The 12,401-nt window shown below is 45.3% G+C and overlaps 1 protein-coding gene across 3 annotated transcripts in view; it reads right to left on the bottom strand.

Moving 5' to 3' along the window:
• The window catches only part of RLF (RLF zinc finger), a 916,587-nt gene that overhangs the window by 93,678 nt on the left and 810,508 nt on the right, over nt 1–12,401 (bottom strand). For all 3 annotated transcript variants that reach the window (XM_069622735.1, XM_069622737.1, XM_069622736.1), the window contains one exon: nt 12,194–12,335. In XM_069622735.1, the coding sequence (XP_069478836.1) occupies nt 12,194–12,335 (142 nt within the window). The remainder of the gene's footprint in view (nt 1–12,193; nt 12,336–12,401) is intronic.

The following is a 12,401-nucleotide window of genomic DNA, read 5'->3' as shown; positions in this document are numbered from 1 at the left end:
GAATAATCTGTTGAAGGCATTGCCTCCACTTTTGGAAGGGGCGGAAAAGTGGCTATATGTTTTTGAGACGCATACTGCAGGGGTCTCGTTGGCTATAGGGGACGTCAAGAGCTTGCTGGTGTCCGCTGTGGGAGACCAGGCAGACTCAGTGTGGGTGAAGGCCGGTTTCCCGGGAGTGACAATAGATTGTGACCGCCATGATGGGTCAGCATTTCATAATGTATGGGCTCAAGTGTGGGATGCACTGCAGAGGACCTTCCCTGATACCCCAGATTTACATTTGGTGATGCAGTGCACCATGGGGGACAAGGAAGAGGCTGCGCAATACATTCTTCCGGTGCAGGACCAGTGGAGATCGTAGATGGGCACAGCTTGACACCAATCAACCGCCCTTTTCTACTTTATAATTAAGAGGAGGCCTTCCGAAGGAGGCACAGAAAGCACTAGATAAAATTGCTGGGATAGAAGCCAAAGGATGGCCTGAAATACAGAGCATTATAGTACACCATTGTAGGAGGATCAAAGAAAGAAAAAAATTGCAGAGGAGGTTGGCAGACGGGGCCAAACTTGTCCAAAAATAAGATGGTGAAGTTTGCTGCAGTAACAGCGGCCGTGCCTGCTGAGAGACAGGGAGACTGGGAGGAGGGGTCAGGAGTTTCACTAGCAAGGATGGCAGCAAATTAACGGACAGGGACAATGGTCCAGCGAAGAGCAATACGAGGGACCACAATGGCAGGGAAGGCATGGAAGAGGACAAGGTGTGTACAGGGGACATAGAGGTGGGTTTGGAGGACAAGGGCCTCGGGGAGGGGGCCAAGGGACATGTTGGAATTGTGGGAGGTGGGGACATTTTTCAAAGGAATGCCATGTCCGACCCATGGGATATTATCAAGGGCCCCAACGACCCGGGAACGAGCAGCAATACGGCCACCCTCACCCAGGCAGCCCTTCTGGATTACCGATGGGTGGTCATGGGCAACAAGAGCAATATTATATTAACTTTCAACAAGGGACCCAACAAATTCAGCAATGGTCACAAGCACCACAACAGGGCATTCAATCACAATTAGCACGTCAAAACACCATGGGAAACACCCACACAAATGTCTTTGCTACTACAGCAAACAGCGCACCTGCACCATTCCGTGGAACAGCAATGTCCGGGGAAAATGTTTTCTCTGTCCCGGAAACAAACAAGTACCCAGATTAGGACAGCCCACAGAGAGCACTTGCGTGTCCGGTCCTATCGACTACTCTACACCCAGATGTGGAACCACTGGTGGGGGCGGAGATAGGAAATAAGCAGTTCACATCTTTATGGTGGACTCAGAAATCGTGCCTCAAGAAAGGCCAGTTTCCTCCATCGGGCCAAAATTTGGAAACGCAGGGATTGTCTATGGTAATTGTAAAGGTTCTTTACACAAAAGATTTGGATAAAACGGTGGGAGGAAACACTGTGCTGGCTCCCCTGTTATACCACAAAGACTTGCCCATAAATTTGTTAGGGAGGGAATCTCCTCAGTAAACTTAATATGACCATCTTCTTTATAGATCGAGGGATAGTGTGCTCTACCCCAGGGGTATGCCCGCTCAGAGCCAAGCCAATGATCAGTACCATGACAAATGAAGTAGCAGTAAGGGGGTGCCCATGGATGTTGACATGTTCATTAATTGGATACAGGTACTAGCTAGAGTGGTGCCTGAAATAACAAAAGGAATGGCGAGTACCGGCTGATTTCATATTCCGCCCCAGAAATTGTGCCAGGTACCATCCCATCACTAGACCTACAAGGAGGGGCAAGTCTCAGCTAAACATATCGTGGCAATAGGACTCGACACGCATGGATGTGAGTGGAGAACAGTGTTGTGTATAGACCCGAATATAGTGCTGCGTGATCTTAATGACAAAGAGCGGTTCACTGGCAGTGACACTGATGGGGAGATAATCATGGAAATGTGTATGCCTTGTGACAATGATTCAAAACAGGGAAGTGCATAACCCCCTCATGGACAGTGTCAGTGAACCGCCTTCAGTTTTTGACGAAGACATGAAACAGGTACCACCAAATTAATGGACCACAGAGCCACACGAAGTAACACCTATAAAAATAAAGCCACCCAGAGAAAAACAGTACCCCCTGTCCAGGGAAGCAGAGGAAGGTATAAAAGACGATAAATGCACTACAACAGGGCATTATCGTGCCATCAAATTCACCTTGTAATACTGCTATTCATCCGACCAAAAAGGCAAAGGGCGGGGCTTGGAGGATGATACAGGACCTACGCCCACTTAATGACATCATACATAAGGAGTTCCCTTTGGTCCCAAATCCTGTGTCCATCATATGCAGCATTCCGAAGGAAGTTACATGCTTCACAGTAGTGGACTTGAAAAATGCATTATTGGGTTATTGTGAAAGCCCCAGCATTTGCAACAGAATTTTGCATGAAGACCTCAGTAACATTGATGTAAAGAGCACAATAATTCAATATGTAGACAAGTAACTCTAGCCAACAATTTCAACCTAGCTCAGAACGCCACCAACTGGACCAAATCATTCTTGGCAGATGGGACCTCCACAGTATCCATCGGCAAAGAATCAGCAGACCCGGTGCCTGTCCCTGCAGGTGTGCCGCAAGGCTCCAGACTATCCCCCACTCTGTATAATGCCTATACCAAGCTACTATTCGAAGCTTTGGATGCCATGGGTGTCATCTATACTAACTTCGCCGATGACACCCAAATCCTCATTTCACTCTCAGACAACCACGAACAACACTCACTCCTGGTCAACCAAATCTACTCTCATTCAAAACTGGATGGCTAATAATAGCCTTTGTCTCAACGACAACAAAACCGAGCTCCTCATACTAGGCTCCTCCAGCAAAATCAATACCTTTGAGCCCGCTTTCAAATTCACCATCGATGGCACCATAAGGGAATAGTTTACCTGTAACTCCATTTCTCCAGCATTGGTATCTTTCATGGATTCACATGCTTAGAATATTCCCAGTCTGACGACGGGGAATATTCTAAGCATGTGAATCCATGAAAGATCCAATGCTGGAGAATCCCTGTTCTTAAACAAGTCAAGACCCTTGGCGTTTACTTAGATGCAACACTATCCATGTCTAAACAAGTAAATACATTAGCCTCGTCCACCTCATACACCTCCAAACTCATCTCCCTTAGCCGTAAATTCCTCTCTGCCAATAACTGCGTTACTCTAGCCAGATCACACATACTGTCTAAGCTAGACTATTGTAATATCCTTTTCCTTGGCACCTCCAAAGCCAACATAGCCAGACTTCAACTCATGCAGAACTAAGCTTTCAGAGCAGCCCTAGGCGTAAAAAAATCCGAACATATCTCTAACACCAGAAGAGACCACCACTGGCTCCCCATCCAAGCTAGAATTCTATTTAAAACCCTGAGCATCACTCACAAATGCATGGCCAACAAAGCACCCAAATACCTCAACATAGTCATGAAGAAGCCCCAGACCAGACTCCTCAGGTCCAATAAAAATGCATACATTAAAACCCCCAGATACAAAAGAGAAAGCAGGGGGTAGTAGCTTCAAAACACTGGCCCCCAGACACTGGAACGCTCTACCCACTCACATTATGAACAAAACATCCTTCCCAAAATTCAAAAGCTTTTTGAAGACTTGGCTTTTCAACAAGTACTAACTGAACCAGAGCACTAATCCGCTCCAATTAACTGTACATGGCTGACTATTTTGTATATTCTTGTATAATATCTGACTATTTTGTATATTGATGTATATTATTGACTGTTATTCCTGTGTACCTCTGTGTTCGCTTTTAAGAATGCATTCTCCCGTTGTCTAACTACGCCGTGATACCCCCGGGTCTGGGCGTATAACAAATGTAATAAAATAAAAAAATAAAAAATAAACCTTTTAGTCTGCAGTGAAAGTGAAGAGCAGTGTAGCGCAGACTCAATTACCCTGTTGAATTTACTAGCTACAAAGGGGTACAAGGTAGACAAAGGAAAGTTACAATACTTCTGCAAGACTAAGAATAATCCCCGACAGAGCAGCAGCCATATGTGCAAAACTAATGCTCAAAAATGTAAAAAAGATGCAGAAATTCATCAGCAAATGCAATTACTGCCGTGCAGGGATACTCGATTATGCAGCATACACACGTCCCATTCTCCATGTGCTGAAAGAAGCCCAAAAGAAAAGTGTGCCAATAAAATGGACACAGGAAATGATCACACAGTACCTTAAATTACAAGACATCACAACAGCACCAGTTTTAGCGACCCCAGATTATGATCAGGAGTTTTACTTGTTCTCTCACTGCAATGTCCTGCTAATGACGGTAGTGCTCACGCAAAAATCACTAGCCATTGGTCTATTACAGCGGCACATTAATTCTGTGTTGCAGGGGCACTTCGCGTACGTACAATCATTTGCAGCAGCGGTCTTCGCAATTGAGAAAAGCGCCACTATAGTAACAGGATGCTCAGTGATGCCATTTGTCGAGCACTCTTTGTTTGCCATATTCGAAAGATCAAAATCCACACTCGCCACGCAGCAGGCTACAGGATATGAAAAATAATCTCAAGCCCAAACATACACATTGTGCGCTGTAAAACCAGCCACGTTTATCACAGAACCGTGTACTGTGGAAGACATGCAAACTCACGACTGCGCAACATATGAAGGGGAAGGTGATAATATTCCCAAAGCCAATGAAAACGCCCTAAAAGGAGGTGATGTGTACTTCGTGGACGGATCAGCGTCCATTGATCCCGAGAGAGGAGAAAAACATGTAGGGGCAGCAGTAGTGAGAACAGAAGGAGAGGATTATGAGGTCTCCCTAAACATTTCTCTGCACAGGCGGCAGCATTACACACAGCCAATGGATGCGCAGTGACTATATACTCTGACTCGGCATACTCGACAACCACGGTACACTCTGGCTTGTCACGATGGGGAAGAAGAAGATTCAGAAGAGCAGACGGATCCCTGGTGCAACACGCCCAATAGTTGAATTATCTTATCGTAGCATTGGCTGAGCCATCAGTCATTGCTTTGGTGAAATGCCAGGCACACATAAATAACCCCGACGGCATCTCACTTGGGGACACAGCGGCCTACGCCGTCGCGAAAGAGGCAGCGTACTTTCACACCCCAAGCAATAGAATGTGTAGTGAAAAGGAACACGCAGGACAATAAAGAACAAGGGTACAACTCCACAGCGATTATGCAAAGAAACGAGTTACAGAGGCGCGCCCCAATAGCGGAACAGGAAATATGGGTAAAAAGGGGATGCAAGCAATTGCCCGCAGACAACCTCTGGCATAAGGAAATAACGGGAAAAGTGGTAATGCAAGTAAATTATTGCACATGGAATTCCAACAGCTTAATTTCCCTGCACACGTTACCAAGCAACACATAGCAGCAGGCATCCAGGGGGAAGACCACCTTGCAAAACTAATAATAGAATGCATAACATGTCAGACATTCAGCTCAGGGATGACCCATAGAACACTTCAGGGAACACTGCCTCGCTCAATTGGACCATTCCAAGAGTGACACAGATTATGCCGACATGGGTGAAAGATACAACAGAGCAAGGTACCCCACTGTATTGGTGTGCCCTTTTTCACGCTGGGTGGAAGCAGGACCTTGTGCACACCCAACGCAAAATGCGCAGCAAAGTTCCTGGTAAGGGAGGTATCCCCAAGATGGGGAATTTGTGACATCATACGGTCAGATAACGGTACTCATTTTGTAAATGACCTTTTAAAAGAAGCGACATCTCTGCTAAGTATAAAGCAAACTATGTTCGATTTACCACTTGCATGCAAACGGAGTGGTCGAGAATATCAATGGCCTCCTTAAAAGCAGACTCTCCAAATTGTGTCACATCCTAAAATAGAATTGGGTGTACTGCCTGCCCCTAGCACGGTTTCAACTCAGAATGCAGCCTAGTAAGGACCATCATTTGTCCCCGCATGAGATAGCGACGGGGAGACTCAATCAAACTCCATCTCCAGTGAGGTGGGCATCACACGCTCAGAGCTGCCACAGCACTTGGGGACGAGTTTAAGGAATATCTTACCCAACTGACAAGAGCGGTTCGAAGTATAGAGAAACAGAAAGCGCCCCCATTCACACGAGAAGGTGAAACACATACAAACACCCCAGCAGCAGACACTCCAACGTTGCAGTTAATACCAGGAGAGAATGTATATGTGCGTAGTTTTGCGCAGAGATGGAATTCTCCAAGATTTCACAGCCCTTATGAAGTAGTGTATTGCACACCTTCCGCTGTGAAGGTGAAGGGCCTGAACTACTGGATACAAATCTCCGACTTAAGAAAAGCACACAATAGCACAACACCCCAGGGGGAACAGCCATAAGAACAAGAAAGTGCAGTGCCATGAGTAATAAGGCACAGAGAAACAACTGAGTAACAAGGGGTGACTAGTAAAGACAAATACAAAAGTTTAAATGCAGTGTACAGTTTTATTAAAAAGTATATGGAAATGGAATATTGTGTGTAAATAAATTCTCTCTCGTCTCATTTCTAGATTCCACTGGTCCTTGTTAGGGAGAATTTTCAAAAATGTGCTAATTCCGCTCTACCTTAGAGACCCCCCCAGCTCTTTTGCTGAACTTTGTACATTTGATTCTGTTTTCTGTGTGTTCTATTTGGTTATGGAGTCTAACAAACTCTGTAGGCATCATCTTTTACAATTGTGTCACACAGCACCTTCAGTGCAGTGGCACAGGGAAGTCTTTTCCCAAGGTTTAAATACCTTCTATGGAATAAACTACAGTAGAGTGAAATTGACTCTACTTAGAATTGTACTTGCTAGACCCAGAACACCCTATTTTACAATAGAATGCTGGAGGGGTTACTTAGTATCCCCTGTCTCTAAATGCTCATGTAACATTTTTGTGTTACCTTTTCCTCAATTGACTGGCTGGTGGCAGTGGTTTCCTTTTGAACTTCCAAGGTTTGCATTTAACGGGACCGTTGGCGGAACCGGTAACGTTAACCGCAGGAGTCATCTTTTTCAAAATGTGGTGCAGCCATCCTTGTTAAAATGGTGTCCGGTCTTTTTTCGCCAGGTCTTTGTGGAAAGGCCCTTCTAGAGTTTGTCTCTGCGTGCCAAACCAGGTTTGGTCTCTTTGTTCATTTGCCTTTGGTGGGCTTCAGGAATGAAGACTGCCTCTGGCTCCAGAGTGTCTGGGGTAGGCAGGAAGTGAGGTGAGGTGCCTGAAACTCCCCATGCTTTGTCTCCTAGGAGACCAAAATTCACTGACGATTGGCTGGCTTACTGACGGGCAAGGACAGCTACCCTGCTGGGTGAGTGGCAGCTAGGTTGGAACGAATGGGAGATAACTGAATAAAAGAAGTGTCTCTTGGCTTGGAAGTCAAAGTCTACCACTGGACGAAGGAACTGAAGAAGAGTTTGAAGAGGACGGCTGCTGCAACTCCTGGACCGTTGGTTTGCCCGGTGAAGCCCTGCTGCAGGTCCGAATCGCCAAGTTCGCATCGACAGAAGCCCTAAAAAGGACTTCTTCTTTTGAGTTGGTAGGACCAATCAACTCCCTAGCAAGCCACCTGGACACCCATCTCGGAGCTGATTGAATTTCCTCAGAGTTGCTGCAGGAAACTATAGAGCCAGAGTGAGGGACACCAGATTGTTTGCGTGGCTTGTAAGCTGGCCTAAAGCTTTTGGAAGATCCTCCGGACTCCGACGAAGCAGGACTGACCATGCCTAACTGCCCCCCTCAGTTGAGTGCGGGACCTCAGATGTGAGGAAAGTCCACCTTGACAGCCAGGAACCATGATTATTGCTATTTTCTGTACCACAAGGAGCTGAAAGGCAAAACAGCCACTGAAAGTAAAGTTTGCCGGTTGCCAGCTTTGACGGTGCCTGTACAGTGCAGGAGTCCCGACGTCCTCCCTCTTGTCCCCATGACTGAGGCCCAGGAACATTGAGCTCTGTAGAGCTGTACAGGAACAGAAGTCTTCAGCTGCATCCTTTTCTTCTTTACTAAGGTACTGTAAAACAAGCCTAAGAGAACTTACCTCTTACTGTGGAAGTGCGTGTAACTTCTGCAACTCACAAGCCTAATCAGCTTGTGGCCCTACATTTGATTCTTCTTGTTCTCAAAGACTCCTAAGAACTTGTGCAAAGACTTTTCCATTTACTTACCTGAAGTGCTGCATCCTATACAAAGACTTTGGCCTATTGACTTGGGCTTCGCCTTTTGCATTGAATGACTAAGTGCTATCTGAAAGTATTAGCCCTGCTTAGGACTATTTGAATTTCTTGTGTTCTATTAACTTTTGCCTTTTACAAAATATTGAGAGTATTCTGTACGCCAACAGTAAGGTATTAATGTCCCCAGCACCCTTGTTACTGAAGTCACCTGTGGGTGTAGGTTGTGTCAGTGGGCCATCCCAAAAGGGCCTGGTCTGATCCAGAAACTCAGTGTACAGTATTGTATATTTGTGTGTTACTATTCTATTGCTCCCTTCTGAAGAAGGCTTTATAACCGACTGATAAATTATACATTTTTTATGCAAGAAACCTTGCATGTAAGAGCTTATTTGAATACCTGTAACTCTGAATCTTTGTGCAACTCCCCTACAGCTTACATTGACCCCTCTTGAGATAAGCCTGGCTGTCAACATGCTACCAACCTGTGTAGTACAAGCTTATAACAAAGGTTGTGTTCCTATTGCCAGGTTGTCAGGGTTGTTGTAGTGCACCCAAAGGGTATTGCATACAATATTGCCTAACAGGCGTGCAGTGGGTTCGTTATCATTTCATCGCAGCATGTTTTTTCGCTGGTATTTACAGCGATTATTTTAGCAAAAAAAAAAAAGGATTTTTTTAAAAAATTCTTTTTGGCCCCCCCTCAAAGCCATTACATTTAATTGCTTATGTATTCACAAACACCCACATATATAATTGTCTAACCTCCACCAAAAAAATCAAAAAAAAATCCCCCCAAAAAAAAAAAGATGGATTTTTACGTAAAAAAAAAAGGTGTGCAGTAAAAAACCAGCAAAGAAACATCCTGCGATGAAAGGACGTCGTACCGTGGAGTGTGGGTGCTTGAGCCACGGTGTCTCATCTCAGTAGCAGAAGCGCCTGCCTGCTGGAGTCGGGGGCTCGCACGCGGGTGACTATCAGGTCCCGATCATCCTCAGCGTCACGTCTCCCTCCATATCCACGGAGACCTAGGCCTGCATGATGTGATGGGCCCAGCGCTTAGTCTTCCGGTCCTTTAGTGTTTTAGGTCGAAAGAGTTTGCAGAATTTACACTGCTTTTCGGGATGATCCCTGTGAAGGCAGAGGTTACACACCCTGTGTGAGTCCTTCCAGGGAAACTTGCTGTTACAGGAAGGGCAGAATTTAAATGTGTATTCTCAATAATCTAGAGAGATGGCAGCTCGGCAATTGAAAGAGAAGAATAGGGAAATAGGCATTCTCTAAAAGAAGAAATTGTTATCTCCCACACTCTGCCTTGCTGTGAAGGGCTGAGGTCCGTCGGGGCCCATGTAGGACGCAGTCAAGTTTCATCAAGATGGTTGAATCAGTCGTTGCCGACGAAGAATCAGTCCTTGAAAGCAGTCACTGAAGATCTTGAGGTGTACGGCCGTCGAAAATGAAAGAAAGTCTAATTAAAACTTTGTATAATTAATGGTGTTAGCCAGAAGAAGGAACTCCAACTTGCGTCCGACTATGATTGCGTAAAAACACAATCTGAGGGTCCTCGATGCGTGAAGGACCATGGGTACAAGGGATGTCACACTAGGGATAGTATTACTGACATGCTCTATCGATGCTGCTTTGAGTTTTGAAAACAAAATGCAATACTCTGCAGCTACCACTAGATGTCGGCCTATGCATAGCACATGATCCAAGCAGATCCACAAGCCTCAGAATTAAGGTTATCTTACTCACCTGTGAATTGGGTTCCCCTCTCACCAAAGTAATGCTGTTTGCTTCACTTGACAATTTATTTGAGGCTATAAACTTATAAGTTCAGCAACTGGGTCTTGCTTCGCCTGACCTGCTGTTTAGCCTGTCTGGAAAAAGTCTACCTTTATTTCATTTATTTTTAACGCACTGGGACAATGCCCGAAGGGCTAGAAGCACGGAGGCAAGACAGACAACACCACAATCCAACAAATAAAGGAAACATGTCAAACCAAACCAGAGAATCCAGGGTGGAGAGTAAGCGAGATGGCTACGTTTATTCAAATAGTAGGGTCTTCCTCCTGCCCCTAAAACTTGACATTGCCCAATACAGTCTAAGATCCAGTGGGACGGCATTCCAAAGCCGGGGCACGGCCACTGAGAAACAGTCATTCTGAACACGGGAAAGCTAGGCAGCAGGCGTTTCCACCAAGCCTGTGCTAGTGCGTAGTGCTCGCTTAGATGGCAGCCACCTAATCCTTTTGGTTAGATATGCTGGGCTTTCTCCGTAAAGGCAAGCATGCGTGACGGACAGTGTTCTGAACTGGATTTGCTTCTGTACTGGCAGCTAGCGAAGTGATCTTCTCGCTGCAGACACATGCACTGTTCTGCGAATACCAGTCACCGCTCTGACTGTTATTCTGGACCACCTGTAGCAGATTAATCTGTTTTTCCAATGTCCTGCAGTAGTCCAGACGTGAGCCAATGCCTGCACAGGCCAGTGTTTTGCTGTCTGCCCGGTCAAGAAATGGTTTTGCCTGTATAAGAAGCTTGATATAGTAGGAAGCATGTCATAACAGGCTACTGACGTGTGCCTTCACAGTAAGCTCCGAATCCAATATCAAACCCAATGTTTCAAATTTAGGGAGTGTTGTTGGGATGCAGTCGGAGATTCAAAAGGTGGCATACGTAGGATCCAATTTACGTAGTTTAGAGGTTCTGCCTACCAACATAATCTCTGTCTTCCCATTGTTAAGTACCAGGCCATTAATAGTCATCCACTGATGGATGCGATTGTCAGTATTATTTATGGTCTATGAATCAAGCTCATATTTGCATCTTTCCTCTGTCTGTCAACTACCAAGGGGGGTCCTGGGAGATAGTGAGCTAAAGACTCTGGGCAAGTCTCTTGTAACCAGGACTAATGTCTGGCAGAGGGACTCCCAGGACCCCCCCTTGTTAATAGACAGAGGAAAGAGACACTGAGTGTCATCGGCATTGTTTGCATACTTGACACCTTCCGCGTTGTGGACAGACTAGAGCCCTGGGGCATCCCGAACTCCAGGACATATTCTTCTGCCATGAATTCTTCAAACAAGACTCTCGCCATCCGCTTAGAGAGAAAGGAGAGAACCCAACTGGCCGCCTCACTAGAAAAATGGGCAGTGTCTTGTTGTCTAGTAGTTAGGATAGTATGATCGACAAGATCAAATGTTGCGGTGAGATCTAGTAGCATCAGAAGCGATGCTTCCTCTATCCATGTGCTGCAGAAACCTTGGGTTTTACTTAACTTGAATAGCTGTGTGCAATTCCTAATAAGTGTATTGTCGGTTTTACTAACCTTGGTCTGCCTTGTGCCATCCAAAAATAAATTAGAGAGCTTACCTTAATCTGTGTTCCACTGATCTAAAAAGCAACTGTAATAGTTTATTACAACATTAGGTTTTACTCACCTGGTATAAAAGAGTTATCCCGAATGTAGTTATAAGTTTATACTGTTCCATGAATTTGTGTTTCACTATTTAGAAAAGTATCCTGGTCACAGGGTTTGTTTACTAAGTGATTTCTTAACCAAGTGTCACTGCTTGAATGACAGGGTCTACTAATAATCTAAATGTAACTTGTAGTTTTACTCCCCTTGAATAGGTGTGCTCTAGTCTAAATGAACCTCCATGGATTGAAAGCCCAAAGACAGAAGCCAATGGGAAAAGTCATGCTCCCACTTCCAAGTAGTCAACTATTTAGTCATGGAAGCAGTGTGGTTTGCAGCAGGGCCCTCACGTCCCCAAACTGAAAAGGGGCATCATACAGGCAGTTTAGCGCAGATTGGATTATATCTCATTTGCAATTCATGACAACAGATGGGGAAAAACGTGCTGTTTGGCACCCCTATTGGCCAGCGCTCTAAGCAGTTACATAGTTGTCTAGGGCTTGCACTGGCCATGCATGAGCGAGCTGTTCTACAATGCACGCACCACAACGTACCTCAGCATGAACCACTCTAATCAAAAAGAATAGATGTTGCAGAGTTTTAGCAATCACACCAAACTGTCGACATCTTTCCAGAAATGAATCCAAGGAAGGCTCTATTCTTCTCTGCAACTTACTCCAGAAAAGTGTCAGTTCCCTATAAAAGGAGGATAAAGAAAAAAATGCGGTTAGCGGTTTTGGTACATCAAATACATAAACATAA

Source organism: Ambystoma mexicanum, chromosome 11, assembly GCF_040938575.1.
Source record: "Ambystoma mexicanum isolate Mex_15411 chromosome 11, UKY_AmexF1_1, whole genome shotgun sequence".
Taxonomy (NCBI): domain Eukaryota; kingdom Metazoa; phylum Chordata; class Amphibia; order Caudata; family Ambystomatidae; genus Ambystoma; species Ambystoma mexicanum.
This window is presented reverse-complemented; position numbering and strand designations above follow the sequence as displayed.